Source organism: Polypterus senegalus, chromosome 14 (genome assembly GCF_016835505.1).
Source record: "Polypterus senegalus isolate Bchr_013 chromosome 14, ASM1683550v1, whole genome shotgun sequence".
NCBI classification, from domain to species: Eukaryota; Metazoa; Chordata; class Cladistia; order Polypteriformes; family Polypteridae; genus Polypterus; species Polypterus senegalus.
In genome coordinates this window covers 50,753,393-50,770,205 of record NC_053167.1, presented here as the reverse complement: position 1 = coordinate 50,770,205, position 16,813 = coordinate 50,753,393, and the positions used below count along the sequence as shown (strand labels likewise).

General features: G+C 40.9%; 1 protein-coding gene across 1 annotated transcript in view; it reads right to left on the bottom strand.

Annotated features, from left to right (window-relative positions):
* Positions 1–1,076: 1,076 nt before the first annotated feature.
* Positions 1,077–16,813, bottom strand: part of zbtb46 (zinc finger and BTB domain containing 46) — a 156,329-nt gene continuing 140,592 nt past the window's right edge. Inside the window, exon 5 of the mRNA XM_039735308.1 lies at positions 1,077–5,740. Within this exon, the coding sequence (XP_039591242.1) occupies positions 5,315–5,740 (426 nt within the window). The 3' untranslated portion in view covers positions 1,077–5,314. The remainder of the gene's footprint in view (positions 5,741–16,813) is intronic.

Sequence of the window (16,813 nt, the reverse complement as noted above, 5' to 3'; positions counted from 1 at the left end):
AGAAGCCTTTCACGTGTGTCTGCCCTTTAGATTTGAAGACTCGCTTCTCTCCCGCCACACTGGCCAAGATTGCCATCTTCAATTCAAACGCACAGTATTGTGGGAATGAGCCTTTCCTGTTTAACTTTTAGGCCGAGATTTCCGTCAGTAATTGCTGATAGTATTTCAGCAGTAAATGCATTTATTTTGCACAGTCCAAACCTAAGAATGAATAACTGACACATGGATTTTGCAACACGAGTTACGTGAATTCTTTATCTTTTTTTCCTATGGCTGTTTTTCATATCATTTGCCATTGTCCAGAGTTGTCACCACAGCGTCCCGTTCAATTGAAATTTTCATTCTGTAGTCTCTCTATTAAAACATTTGATTTTTGCGGCCACCACTACAAACTACATGGGGTAAGTAACAAATAATTTTTTTTTTTTTTGGATGGAATATTCCTTTAAGGAAAGGTGGAAACAGGCCCTGGGTTGGGTGCCAGTCTGTCACACTCACTTGAGCCAACTTAAAGATGCCTTTCAATTTTGCCTTTGGTGGAAAAGGCCTGGAGTATCCAGAAAAAACGGCATACACAAGTGGAGAACATGCAAATCCCTCAGAGGATTTGAACCCAAGACTTATAGCGCAAAAATACTGTGCCAACTGGGCACCTCTGAACTTACACTTACCAGGCTCATCATCCAAGATTTTATGCCCAGTGCTGGTCTGAGTCAAGTGACCCAGTAATGGAGGAAATGTGCGACAAGTTGTGCTAAATCCGCGAGTGTAGCACATGTACTAACACTGCCCGTGATGCCCTGGTGTCCGGCACTGCCAGGGCAGACTTGAAGTGGGTGTAAGTAATAATTCCCATAGCTCTAAACTCATCATCATTACTCACCAGGCTCTAGAGTCACCATGACAACGTGCCAATCAGTACCCTCCGGTCCAGCTCTGCCCCAGTCGCAGCCCGTGATTGGCTCGCTTGTTCGCCTTGTGACCACACAGATGCTCTTTCATTGTCCACAATGATGGCCAGCAGTGGCTCGAGACCACGTTTAAAAATAAGAAAAGAAAATCCACAAGCTTTGTAGTCAGCAGCAATTTCCAAATTTATTCAGACTGATTGGTTTGCAAATATTGTTAAACTAATCTCCTTAACATGAAATTGAGAATAAAGAGCGACAGGCCGCTGGCCTGCCAACAAGGTACAGGAATTGTATGATTCAGATAGAAAAAGGTAAAATCATCAGGACTATCATATACAGAAAAATCAGTACAATGCACTGTTATCTTCTCCCACTAATTGTGATTACTAACTCTTTTTTTTTGTATTCTTTAACACATCTCCATTACAAACACAGGTTTATAATAATAATTATTATAAAGTCAGTATCATAGAGGACAATATTCCCAACAGAGAAATTCAACAGTTTCAAGCACTGTCCTATTAAAGACATGTCGAATCATGTCGAGAAAAATAAAATAAATAATATATATGAAAGTGTACACACAGCACTCATTAAGCACAAAATCTAAAATAATCGGAATAGTTTCGAAATAGACTATAGTAACCATATTTATGGCTTCAAGATTTGCACATATCAAGCTAAACAGGCTTTTTTTTTTTTAAATATTGCAAATTGTTCCAGTTTTGCATTTCTAAAATAAAACCGAGGTGTGCAGAAACCTCATCTTAGCTTTGGTATAACAAACGAAACAATGCGCCGCTTTATCGGTCAGTCCGATGGCCGCTCCTTTAAAGCGGCGGCATCCCTGATCTGCTCACCCAGGTTTCCTCTTCTTGCCATTCATTGACTTTCGTTTTTCCCAGCCCCGCTATCTGTGACGCTAGCCGGCTGACTCGATCAGACAATGTCAGCTGCGGGAAACAAAAATAGATTTTCTCAGTTTGGTGGCTGATATCGCGTCCCTGCGAATTATAAGAAGCACAAGGAAACCGAAAGAAGTGAAGCGAAGAGGCGACAGGCAAGCCGCCGAGCCGCCCGCTGAGCTCACCGCGGCCGACTGATTTCAGACTCTGAGTGTCCGCAGCTCTTGGCGCGTCGCCGGCATCCAGTCACGTGACGCCGCCGCCTCGGCACAGCCGCGCCACGTTAGACTTCTGCTATTGACCTAGTTCTACCGCTAGATGGCGCTGTTGGCCCAAAGGTCCGCCGTCGGGCTCCGCACACAAACTGCTGCTGTCATCGAGAAACCCAGAAATGAAAGAGCTCTTAACAAAGAATCGATACGCCTACTAAATATATAGATCGATTATGATTGGAAAAATAATCAATAAATTAATTAACTTCGGAAAAGCTATTCTCCTGATACAGTAAATGAAAACGATCCAAATAATTCAAAGTTAAATTTCGAATACAAAAAAAAAAAATCAAGTAATAAAAATCTGAAGAGAGACAGACCCTCGCCAACTGGATAGCAATTCATCAAAAAAATATACAAACCGAAAAAAAAAAAGTTCCTGGATAATAAAAGTCAGAAGTTTCCGTCACGGTGGTTTGCAAGCAGAAATTGCAAATCGTGAAAGCTGTCTGGTTCTTGAAAATGCAATCTCTGCTGTTGGCGAGGATCATTAAATACAGAAGAATTACAAAAATGAATCAAACACAATTTATCAAAGCTTAGAATCTGCACACCTCAAAAGTGAAAATAAGAAAATATAAAAACAAAAAATAAAAAACAAAACAGCACTTTATGTGTACAACGTATATTAGATTATTTTTGGTATAACATTTGTCATTTAGTGTACGTTAGTAATATAGAAGCATGTGCTATATATACCTTTTCAACAATATATAACAAATAAGTTAGCTTCTCTTATTTATTCTTCTTTTACAAAAAAGCACATAACTGGCACAATAATATTATGAAAAAACGTTCTGAAAGCCACGCGGCTCGCTGTCTACGACAAGGCAAAATATAAAAGCTTTTCTCATATATATGTATACTCCGAAACTAATGTCTGTCTGTACATGTATACGTGTGTATGCGCATGGCGTGTACACAGACATATACATGTGTGCGCGTGTCCGTCCATACAGCCCGTTAGCACACCCACCCACCCACTCACTCACACACACTCAAGTAGAAATTCCCACACACATACATATAGAAATATATGCACACGTTTAAAATTAAACATGTAGTAAAGCTCAGCATTCAGCGTGTAATAAATCAAATGTCACTCTCACGCTAAAGATAAAATATCCTGGCACAGACATTTAAACAAAAAAAAAACAAAAAAAGTTTTAAATTGGATGCATAAATTGGTAAATTGGAAGGAATGTTTATAAAACAGCATCTCCAACTTGAACAACTTTTAATAAATAAGTTTTCAACAAAAATACGAACTTGTTAAACCCAACTGGGAACTGGACAAAATACATAGAATCTTATTAGGTACTATACGAAAAAAGCTATTTGTTTTTAAAGCATAATTGGGTGCTTCTCGAGAGCTTAAATAAAAAAATATTGAATATATAAAATTCCTAAGAAAGGCCAAGTCCTGTTATACATATCTATTATTTTTGATAAAGCACCCTGGAAACAGAAGACGTCGTGAGTGGGACGCCGACACCGACGGACCCTCGGCAGTCCCGGTCGCAGTTCTGCGATCTCGTTAAAGGAGGCCGCTCGCAGACCGGCTACCCCACTCCCTCCCTCCCTCCCCATGCAATGCAGCAGGATTTCCTTCTTTCGTACGAAATTTTTGAAATAGAAAGAGAGCCCTTGGAAGGAGTTCCGGAACCAAGTATTACAGTAAATAAATATTTTCATTTTGAACAGTTCCTCACTCTGAACAAAAAATCCTTCTCTGTGATGGTGTCAAACAGGGAGGTGCTGACGGAAGTGTGGCCGTCCTACGTTTTCTTCATGAAGTAAGGCGGTACAAACCAAGAATGTAGTAATAATAATAAGAAGAAGAGTAAGAATAAACATATCTCTGTATCCAGTGTCACTGACTCTTTCATTTTCTTGTTATTACGTGTTTGCTCAGTGGCCATCCTTTCTATCTCTCTTTGAATTTTCTTTTAAATATACTTTTACACTGGATCTGAAGTGCCAAACATAAGCGCAAAAGGTTCACGTGTTCTTTTAAGGAGACGAAGCCTGTTTGGATTCAACAACATCAAACTGGACTTTTGTGGACTTACTCCGATCTTATCTTCTTGAGTGCATCACCTCACTTCCGGAGAGTTACATTTAGCTAAATGACAACAAAAGGCAAAAAGCCGGAGGTGTTGTCACTGTGTACCTGAACGCACGTCCACAGTTGAGCGGGCAAAGAACACACCGGCCATGATTACTCGCGTGTAAGGTAGCTAACCTCTCACTGTGATAGGACTGCCATGCTCCTGCCTGGCGCCCTCCAGTGCCTGGACCGATACTGCAGCTGCAATTCCTCCGGTTGTGAATGGGCAGAGCACAGGAAAGCAGCCTGCTGGTCGCTGGCCGCTACACTGGCCTCTCGTCACTTCGATATGCACAATGACATGCCTCGTAATCTTAATCTCCTTCACTTTCCCATCTTTTCCTTTGATATGCACCGCACTATTCTTTATTAAATAAACGTATGCTGCATGTGTTTGGCACTTTGGCTTGTTTACTATCAATCGAGTATCATCAGTCTGCAGAAACAGAAAAAGTTAGAGCGTCGCATGTCGGCTATAAAGAACTGACATGGCTGACAAAGGAGCCCTGCGGAGACAGTAATAACAGTCATGAGGACTGGCGGAGTTGCTTATAAATATGAAAAATGTAAACGACACGAGGAGGGAATTTCGACTGGACGACAATTAAAGTGCAAATCTGGGGCAGTTTTGTGCCATCGAATTCAAACTGCTGCAGAGAATGTTACAGCTACAGTTTGCAATTAGAAACACTAACAATGTGTTACCAGAAATCCTGGTAAACAGCGAAGTTTGCAAATTAGCAAGATGACAGATGGCACTTTTTTCTTTTTCTGTTTACTGCTAAGTCATTTTGCCACCAGAAGAAAGGAAAAACAAAACAAATATATAGAGGTCATTTTTTGTTTTTAAATTCCAGGTGAAAACTGAAAGTCTATTTTGCAATTGACTAACATCAATAGAATTTTCAACGCCTTTCCTGCAGATATTCTCTTTGTAATATTATAACTTCTAAAGGCTATTTAAAAAAAAAAAAAAAGAATTAAACACTCCCTAGCTTTCGCAGATCCACAATTTACGGAAAAATGTGCACAAGTAAATATTGGTTCTGTAACGGCTTACATTGTCGTCTTAAATCATTGCAAAGGCTAATTTAAGGTATCCTTTGAAAAGAAGGACTAAGAAATCCACGTGAAATCTTTGTCACTCTCGCCATGGTGCTCGGGTTCTTGTGCAGAATCGCTCTCCTCTTTGTCGTCATCGAGGATGACATGTGGCTGCGACATTCCTGAGTCAGCTTTCCATTTCACATCTTCATCCACATCTCCTTCCCCGTCTCCTTCGGCATCCCCGTCCACCATCTCCTCGTCCACGTCTGCCTTAAGATCATCAGGGTCGTCTGTGAACTGATTTTCCACGGGGTACATGTCATCGTCTGGTGAACCTTCTGTTCCATTCTGATCTATAAAGGAGGACATTCCTCGACCTGAGCAGTCAGCACACACTCCATGACGTCGCGAGCCGTGCTTGATTCCCACGCTGGCTGCTGACATGAAGACTCTGCTGCACACTTTACACACGTACTTCTTATCTTTGCTGTGGACCTGAAAAAACAAAAAACACCAGGAGGGCTGTGAGAGGGAGGGCAGATGATGGAAATGGACACAAGTTTCCAGCGAAGATCGCTTTAAATAACTCCGCTGACATTCATCTGCTACACACTGCATACCATATGTACGATATAAAAAGATACACAATTATACGATATATTGCAGGAAAAACGGGGCCATTTCTAACTTCAGTGAAATAAAAAAAAAAGGAATAACAAATGACAATATGAATTACATTGTAAAAACACTGCAATATTCTCATCACTTTGTGACTCGGGTATCATGGTAATGTTGCATCGTGGGAACTCTGGGAATTCCTAGCCTTATGTAAAAATAAGACTCTCGAGAAGTAATTGAAATTATGTAAGACATCAAATATGAACATCTACAACTCTGGATATGGATATTCACACTAACAAGCTGTGTTCAGGTTAAATTATTATTGATTAACCTTTCATGCACAAGATGAGTGTGCCCAACAACGCGAGGTCGTCAAGCTCTCCCCTCGGGTTTGCAAAGACATCCCTCGTCTTGTGGCCTCCTGTGTATTCCCAATAAATGAGAACAGAAAAAGACAAGCAGAGAATGAAGAGATCGATATAAGAGTACCACATTTGGGGGGGAGAGAAGAAGAGAGGTCAGTGATTTAATATGAAAGACTTGCGCGCATTTTGGCATTCATTTTTGCCTTTTTTATCTGAAGGGCAGCGGCAGCAGAAAGTAGGAAGGTCGTCATTTTAGATTTGTTCAGGCACCTGACATCGTGCCATTGAGTCGCAGCAATGGCCGGGGCTCCAGGCTGTCCATCACCATTCTCTTAATGGAAGCTGGCTTCCAGTCATTTATTGGAGCTGTGACTTAACTGGACTCCTTGGATGTGGATTAGCAAAATATGTATCATCAGTCTATATTTAAGATACGCAGAAGTGTGTTTCAGGACTAGGCCCTGCATTTTGTTTTTTTGTACAATTCTTTCTAAAAGTGTTTTCATACCTTGTTCATTTGGTGCTTTTTGTTCCGAAGTCTGTTGCAATTTCCTCTGTAATCCGATTCATTTAGATAGATAGATGCGAATACGCCAAGTGTACTCTGGGGCAGACCAAAGCAACTGTACCGAGACCCTTTGGTCTTGATGCAGTACCAAGCAAACAATGGAGCGCAGTTTGGGTGAGGAATGGCTGTGATTCAACACAGGATCGATGTAACTACAGGAAATACTGTGCATTATGGGGGAATTTGTGCCTGCTATGGTAGTCATGCTATGCATCTGCTGTCGGTAATTACAGAATCTCATTTACAGCATAATGAATTTGAGTGTTAACACGGAGCAATAAAACAATAAAAAGGAAAAAAATTAATATGCACATACTTGTGTTACACAATCCACACAAAACAACTCGTACAATTACCAGCTTGATTCAGGCTCGGAGCCTCTTGCACGAGTGTGATCTGACAGCACTTGTAGAAAAAGGACAAACAAAATTGATATCAATGCACTTGTGATTGGCGCGATCAAGACACATACAGGGGCGTCAAGGAACGAAGAGCAGTTCTCTGTGAGACCGACGATCTTCTGATATGCATAGGCAGGTGGGCGTCCTTTTTCCGGCGATGCAGATATGGTGGTTTACTAATGGTGACATTTTGTATGTAGCAAAAGTTACTGAGAGATTCCAAAATGAACATTATTAGGAAATGTCTACAAAAGGTAAGACAGTAGATGTTATCACACACACGCGATTGGGAGGCAGCTAGAGGGCCTAAATAACAGTAGTACCACGTCAGACCGGGGGTGGCGGCGAGCTGCACTAACTTTCTCTCTTCATCCTCTGCAGGCTTATCTCCGGGAAGTCCCACTAGGTGCCAGCGCTATTAATGACGAAACTTCCAGTCCTGAAGATGTCATTTCTGGTTCCTGTCCAGATGACATCACTTCCTGTCATGGCCTTTAAAGCTGCCATCTTGTCAACCCAAAATCAGTTCTGTTTTGGACTTCAACCTGAAAACATCCCATCAAAATTTCAGCAGCCAGGGCACAATATATGGATGGCTGCCCCAAACCTTTTTTGATGTACCCGTGTCTTTCTTATTACAATATGTAACTTAAACTAAATTGAGGTTACGTTAATACAATTACAGTATAGGAAAGTCACCTGCCACTTATACTATCATAAAACAGAAGCACATCGGTGTGTGCCTTCAGCACAGCTTGCCTTCTTTTGTACACTCGCCAACTTGAAACGTGTCCTTTTTGCACCATTCAAAGCAGCGCCTACTTTTAAAGGAGTCTTTTAGTTGTTTGATAATGGAGCTGCATTTGATAAAAAATCCAAATAATTGTGGGAAATGCAGTGGTGCAAAAACACAACTCTTGTTGACATCATTGATATTTTTTTCCTGGGAAATAAATAACTCTGTCCAATGAACAAAGTCCACGATGTGCCCATGGGATGTTTATTGGTACATTCGGGCCACTTCAAAGTTTGCAGTATGAAAAGCAACGTGAAACTGAAACAAAGTAACGAATATCTCCTGGCTCGGAGCAAAGCAAACCGGCTAGGAGTGTGAAAACGCCTTAAGAGAGTCTCCTGATCCTTTCCTGGATGATGAATGATTTATGCCTGCTTACATTTTCCAGGATGGATTTACTGTTTGTTTTTTTTTTTTTGTTTTTTTTAAATAAAGCATCACAAAAGATATAGGGCTCCTGGAAAGCATGTCGGCCACTTGTCTTATATGTAAATGTGTACGCGTGGAAGTGTTTATCTGTCTGTCCATCCAGATGAGCTCAAAGAAAGCGATTATGTCGTCAAAGTGAAACCGCCTAGAAAAGAGAAACTCACTTAGTCGCTAATGCACAACCGATGCGACTGAAGTGCCAGAATCCATGGTTTCTAGGAGCCCAGGGCTCACACAGCTAGTTTCTTATAATTACTGAAAAAACAAAGCAGTCAGTTCTGGGACTTCATCTGTTGGGAGAAGTGAATGGGGGTTCGAGTTAAATAAGAGACAGGACTCGGCCACCATGATGCTCCTGCGCCAGGGCTTACAAACAGCACGTCCGCTCCCTCTGTGTTCCACGGCATTCAGCCGTGTTCTCCCTACCTAAATGGAAATGCTAAGCATGTAATAAGCAGATGTTTCCAATTCGCAGGGCCACACGCTGTAGGTGATTAAGTAGTCACTTCCTGCTTCTGTTTAATAAATGCGGCCAATCAGTAGCAAGGTAGACTTCTCGGGCATTAACTCTCCCTGTTCCTCCTTGAATTCCTGCTAAAAATGTTTCGACCACACATGGAACGAATACTGCAGCGTAAGGACCACACATTGCTAATGAGACATTACTGGTTTTTCTAAAGTTATTTTAGGCTTCAGGCACATGCCCAAAGGATGGTGTTGTCATAAACAGTGAAGTTAACAAACTCTTCATCCCAAAAAATAATAAAAGGCTAATCGTGCGTGCACTACCATTTTTTTGTAATTGTGCTCATAAGAGCTACTTATGAATGCCTTGACACTACTTTTGTGTCTGGTGCCTTGTGACCCACCGGTGTGAGAAAAGGCCCACATATGACACACTGTTCAACTCATCTTGTTGTCTAATTATGCAAGATGTCCAGCTTTTTTGGGCTTGCTTCCCCTCTAAGTTTAAGTTTAGCCTTCTAGACCTGAAAACCCTCCATCTTTAGGCCATTTTGGATCATATTATGTTCAGGAAATAACACCCTTATGAAAAAAAGTAAACCAAGAGGTGTCTACAGGAAAAACAATCTGAAGGCCTTGAACTTGTGCATGTCATGTCAACTGACCCCCTAAAACTTTGAAAAAATGGGAATTGGTAACACTTAGGCATGTGGAGTGTCGTCTTAGGGCCGGAATATACCTAACACTACGTGTTGTGTGTGCTTGTGGACGCTGCTGCTACGCAAACAGTGTACTGTCTGTACTTGTATGAGGACTTTATGTAAATCTCAAGATTCCAGCAGGTGGCAGTGCGAGACCCCATCACGGTGACAAAACAACGTCCAGTTTCGCTGTGTTGTAAGTTGAGGGAAGAAAGACGAGAAGAAGAGGATGGCAACAGAGACATAGAAGATGGTATATGAGAGCTTTAAATGTACTGTATATTACCTATCATAGTGATACAACGCTTGTATTCCCTATACGAGAAATGGATGAAGTACCAGAAATACTTTCGCATTTAACTTTGATGACTTGCTTCACTGCATCGAACCATTTATCAAACATCGAGGTGCGCACATTGATCCTGTTGGAGCTGCAATGCGGCTTGCCGTCACATCGTTTCATTTCGCAATGACTAAATCTTGACTTCTTTTCTCAGACATTTTCCACTCACACAGTCTTAAATTTGCGTCCATTTCGTTTTGCACGTTTCCATATCCACTTTCAAAGAGCTGGCGATTTGATGCCAGCTGTTCTGACAGGCATGTCGGTCACTATGGAGAAGCTGATAGAAAACAACGATGCTGACGTCAAATACCAAAAACTGAACATGCACACCATCCATATGTTTGCTGGTAGTTGAACTCACGCATGCGTCACGTTCATTTCTGACAACTTGCTCAGATGACGTGTCAGAAAAGCGCTAGGAACATGCGTGCGTGTAAGCATTTTGACCTTGAAGTATAAACCCGGCCTTATGCTATTTTGGAGGTTGCTCATCACGAATATATATATTTTTTTGATATTTTATTCTTTACTGGGGGTCCTAACCCTCTAAGAGCTACTCCCAATATCATTTTGGACTATTTCAAGTCTGTCATTACAAACATGATGTTATTTTTGATCCTTTACTAGGCATCTAGCCCTCAATGGACTGCTCTCAGACGATGAAAATGACACATTTCTGTTACAATCGAGAATATTTAGACTGTAAACATTTAAATTGAAGCACACGTAATATTTCAAATGTCTGATGCAACTCTTCTTGTTTATTATGTACTTCTACGTCATAAAGTAAATCATTACATTTCTTACGAATACCCAGCATTAGCGCGGCTTACTCTGTTACATATGCCTGCGAGGTGAGATGCCTCCATTGGAGGAAGGAGGCCATTTCAAAGAATTTCCACACCGATATTAAGTCTCCTCTCTAACACTTGCCTGAGATATCTTTCTATTTTCACACAGCCTTGGAGCCACCTACCTGTCAATGCCAATATGCACCAAATCACACGGGTGGACATGTAATGGATGTCAAGGTAAAGTCTTGAGGCTAGCTATGCTAGCTGTGTCACCCAGTAGAGCTTCTGAATTAAACCCGAATATTTAACCAGATGAACAGGTCTGAAACTATCAGCGTGCTAAAATATATTGCCTTTATTACACTTTATTACATGCTGGGCACGTGTCATGGTTCCAGGCCCTTGATCTCCATTAAGCCAAACTTTATTTCCGTAGTACGCATTTTCACCCGTTTTAGATTAATTGTATATGATTGCACACATTTGCTTTCTATTCAAGCTGCGATTTCTAGCCCCCCAAAAAAAACCCCAGAAACTGCAAAATGGATTGTAAAGCAAACACGTGGCTACCATAGGACGGTTCTATCGTATCAGAGGGTCTAGCTTTGTAAGCATTATAACTAACTGTAGCTTTATTTTTCTTTGAATGATTTACTTATAAGGTTCACATTCTTGGTGCACATGATGGAGTAACAAGTAGGCTCTGGGAAGAAATGGCTGAACAGCAACATAAAGCCCCGCTTCATATCAAGGTATGGTCTGCTGGTCATGTCAGTGCGGCCTACTGAGCCGCATGTACCCTCAAGTGCCAAAGTATTGACATCCTGGTGTTACTCTGTGGGAGTCAAAGGTCATTCGCTCTGTCCATATGACTTGCAGAGGTTACACGCTGAGCAGGAGCATGCATAACAGTTTGAGAAAGAGCCATAAGAGAGTTAAGGTCTTGGAGTAGAGTTCAGGAAACCTGAAAGTGGGACACATACACACGTATGCCTTCCTGTAGATACACACGCAAGTGTGTGAGTGAAGGCACTGATATAGAGGGCACCCACCTGCAAAAAGAGGGATCCGGAAGAGAACGCCACCATGGCATCACTGATTGGTTGTGCTGGACAGACACGGACAGATTGCCCAGGTAAATGGCGTTTGGCATATAAAACTGAACCAAGGCTGCAGAGGTCATCTTTTGACAATCTGACGATTGGTGGGAACAGAACTGTACAGCAAGCATGTTGAAGTATGAGCTAATTGTAAACTTTCAATGTTTTCATCCTGTTTTTTTGGTACTTCTGTTATTTTTGGTAATTGTCTTTTTCATCCTCTTGATTTTTTTTTTTTGAGAAAGAAGAGTCATTTGCTTGGTTGTTTTTCTTTTTTTCTTTCTGCAGCATTTTTGTATGTGTCCAAGTATACACAGTACAGTTTCACCTCTGCCTGCTGTGTTTACTAGTACATCACACCAGAATTATTTTTTTTAGCACTCTAACACAGGAAATATTGTTTTTAGATTAAATTTGGTTGGTGTCTATGTATTCTTCACCACTGATCTGCTCGGGTTAGGGTGCCAATACAAATGGCGTCCCACTGTCAACACAAAGTCCAAACAACAAAAGTGTTTCAGTCCTAAAATAAAGGCGGTTCATACAGAACAAGCTGAACTGTTCAGATTTGGCAATGCTGCTCAATCACTCTGTGAAGCGCCTTCTGTGACGTGCTTGAGGCTCATCAAATGTCGCTGGTCTTCTTTATACGTTCTCTTACTTGTACTAAGGGGTTCTTTGTCAGGTTCTTCATCGTGTCAAGTGCAATGATCAATAAACACAATGCATATACTGGACACATACAGTGGTGTGAAAAACTATTTGCCCCCTTCCTGATTTCTTATTCTTTTGCATGTTTGTCACACAAAATGTTTCTGATCATCAAACACATTTAACCATTAGTCAAATATAACACAAGTAAACACAAAATGCAGTTTTAAATGATGGTTTTATTATTTAGGGAGAAAAAAAATCCAAACCTACATGGCCCTGTGTGAAAAAGTAATTGCCCCCTGAACCTAATAACTGGTTGGGCCACCCTTAGCAGCAATAACTGAAATCAAGCGTTTGCGATAACTTGCAATGAGTCTTTTACAGCGCTCTGGAGGAATTTTGGCCCACTCATCTTTGCAGAATTGTTGTAATTCAGCTTTATTTGAGGGTTTTCTAGCATGAACCGCCTTTTTAAGGTCATGCCATAGCATCTCAATTGGATTCAGGTCAGGACTTTGACTAGGCCACTCCAAAGTCTTCATTTTGTTTTTCTTCAGCCATTCAGAGGTGGATTTGCTGGTGTGTTTTGGGTCATTGTCCTGTTGCAGCACCCAAGATCGCTTCAGCTTGAGTTGACGAACAGATGGCCGGACATTCTCCTTCAGGATTTTTTGGTAGACAGTAGAATTCATGGTTCCATCTATCACAGCAAGCCTTCCAGGTCCTGAAGCAGCAAAACAACCCTAGACCATCACACTACCACCACCATATTTTACTGTTGGTATGTTCATTTTCTGAAATGCTGTGTTCCTTTTACGCCAGATGTAACGGGACATTTGCCTTCCAAAAAGCTCAACTTTTGTCTCATCAGTCCACAAGGTATTTTCCCAAAAGTCTTGGCAATCATTGAGATGTTTCTTAGCAAAATTGAGGCGAGCCCTAATGTTCTTTCTGCTTAACAGTGGTTTGCGTCTTGGAAATCTGCCATGCAGGCCGTTTTTGCCCAGTCTCTTTCTTATGGTGGAGTCGTGAACACTGACCTTAATTGAGGCAAGTGAGGCCTGCAGTTCTTTAGACGTTGTCCTGGGGTCTTTTGTGACCTCTCAGATGAGTCGTCTCTGCACTCTTGGGGTAATTTTGGTCGGCCGGCCACTCCTGGGAAGGTTCACCACTGTTCCATGTTTTTGCCATTTGTGGATAACGGCTCTCACTGTGGTTCGCTGGAGTTCCAAAGCTTTAGAAATGGCTTTATAACCTTTACCAGACTGATAGATCTCAATTACTTCTGTTCTCATTTGTTCCTGAATTTCTTTGGATCTTGGCATGATGTCTAGCTTTTGAGGTGCTTTTGGTCTACTTCTCTGTGTCCGGCAGCTCCTATTTAAGTGATTTCTTGATTGGCCTGGGGGTGGCTACGGAAATTGAACTCAGGTGTGATACACCACAGTTAGGTTATTGTTTAACAAGGGGGCAATTACTTTTTCACACAGGGCCATGTAGGTTTGGATTTTTTTCCTCCCTAAATAATAAAAACCATCATTTAAAAACTGCATTTTGTGTTTACTTGTGTTATATTTGACTAATGGTTAAATGTGTTTGATGATCAGAAACATTTTGTGTGACAAACATGCAAAAGAATAAGAAATCAGGAAGGGGGCAAATAGTTTTTCACACCTCTGTATGTACTGTGTCCTGGATAGGCTTTCAGGAACCATGCTTTTATTACACGCTGGCCCCCGTGACATGCGTTTCTCTGTCATTCTCATTCTCGCTCTGTTCCACGCTTGGTGCTGCTTTTCTTCTTTATCTTCTTATTATGATCTTTGACATTACATCATTGGCCTTGATGGTCAGTAGTTATCGCTGCATCCTTTTTCTTTCTGCCATGTCACCTTCTGATCAGTTTCCCTGGGTATTTTGCCACAGGAAAGATGCAAACCCTGATAACTTCAGAGAGGTTGCCACTAGCCACAGTTTTTTGCTTCTCTAGTGTGTATCTCATCATAAGATTTCAATTAAGACCAAAATCAAAGTTTTAGTCCCTCTGGATTGCGAGTAATCATGTGACAGAAAGTCCTAACTCTTAACATTTTCACAATGTTTCAGTTTTCTGGGCCAACACCAAGAGATCTCCCATTCATAATTATTTCACCCTTCATGAACAGTTAATTGTGTGAGTAGTAACTAAAAAACTAAACAAAGTCCAACCTTTGGTCCTCTTCTCCAGTTTTCTGTCAGCACAAGTTCAAAAACTTAACTTTTTGATTCAAGACTGAATCAGAAACTTGGGCATTGTGAGAAGGTAACCCAGTGCACCTTGATGCCACTCTTTTCCATTGCAGCATCCCCTAAAATTGTCTTTTGTTCCATTTTATTTTCTTTTCCACCTACACTTGTGTAATTTCCCCTTGTTGTACTGCATCTCAAGAACTTAAGGAAGTTTGACAAACAGGACAACACTCATCAGACTCATTTGGTTGGCTAATACAGGTAGACCGGCTGTCCTAACGTCTTATTCGGATATTTCCTAACAGCCGTCGAAGTTTCCACGTCAGCTATGTGATTTGGAAGCTTAGTCTGCATACTCCTGGTCAATATTGTATTTACTTTATCCTGTAATATTGTTATTGGTTACTTTATACAGCTTGTTAAGACCTTGTGTGAAGAGTTGCATTCTGGTATTTTTCCCCCTCTCTGGTGATTTTTCTAGATTGATTTTTGAAGTAATTTGTTCTATAAGCTCTGCAACTTTTGAGTGCTTGATTGTATACTGTTACTTTCTTGTAATAAAAAAAAATTAAAAAGCAGACATAATACCAATGTCAATGCCCGCTACATAAGGCACAAAATTAAATTGAAATCTCAGGAAATTACAATAAATGTTCCTGAACGTGTATAACAAATCCTCTTTAACTATAATGGAGATCTCACTAAAAATGACAAGTTAAATTTCATTGGACAACACTTACAGGTTTTGCTTCCTAAAGTTATTTTTTGGTTATTTACGATAGCTTCAAGCTGAACACGATTGTAGGGTTACATTTTGTTCAATTTAGCATGTTTAATGGTGTTAACACTCTACATAAGTTCAATTACGTTAAAAATGCACTGATGGGTTCCACTTGTCCAGATACGGATTTTCCATCCTTACAACGTCCTGGTGAAACCGTCATCACTGACTGCATCAAGATTAGCAGGGAAGAAGCCCAAGTGTGAATGAAGAATAGTAATCTTTCAGGACCATGCTATGCTGCAAATCATTGGTTTTGTGTCAAAAGGCAAATATAATTTTTAGGTTGCATCATAAAGGCTATTGAACACAAATCAAGAGATGATATGCTCAGACTATATAATGCACTGGTAAGACCACATTTGGAATACTGTGTGCAGTTCTGGTCACCACGTGACAAGAAAGACATAGCAGCACGTGAAGCTGTGCAGAGAAGAGCAACCAAACATGTCGTACTCTGACAGAACTAAAGCTGTACAGTCTCGAGCAGGGGAGACGCCATGGGGACATAATCCAGATCTTCAAAATTCTCAAAGGCACCGATACAACAGATTCAGCAGCATTCTTTTAACTCAGGATACTGGTGGAAATAAAGAGGATGTGAATTTGGGATTGAAGCCAGGAAGCACTTCTTTGTACCCAGAGTTGTGGGAATCTGGAACAAACTACTGAGACATGTAATTGAGGCAGAAACTTTAACAACCTTTAAAAGATATCTGGATGGGATACTCGCTAGCTATTAGCTAAACAAACAAGCTTGAAGGACTGAATGGTCTCCTGTCGCTTATATTTCTTCTGTACGCATTCTTGAAGCATCTCATCAAGCAGCTGAATGCAGACTGGTGCTAGGCAGTTGTCAAGAAAATGATCAATGACATCCTTAAATGCCTTCCCTATGGGGCCACTAGCAGATTTTCAAACCATTTGTCATCAATAGCACATCTCGTTTGTGGACTAATAATCTTAATCTTGGACGTTATTCACTGAAACATCTGCCTCAAATATTGAAATTCTCCATTTTACTTGTTCAGTACCTTCACAAATCTTTCTTCAGTCCGAGTTTCAAATGAGGAGGAGATGGGTTGATGAGACGTTTATGTGCCACACTTTACAGCTTGCGCAACAGCCAGTGCTTTATAATGTCATGAGACTGTTTAGCATGGCTGTCCCACTGGCAAATGAAGCAACAGTACCTGGCATATCCAATCTGTATTCCTAGTAGCAGTGCCACTAATGTTGGATCAGCACAGATGTCTCAGATGTAGTTCCAAGTTTTCGAAGGTTTCTTTCATTTGTACTGCAATGGGTAGCCAATGGG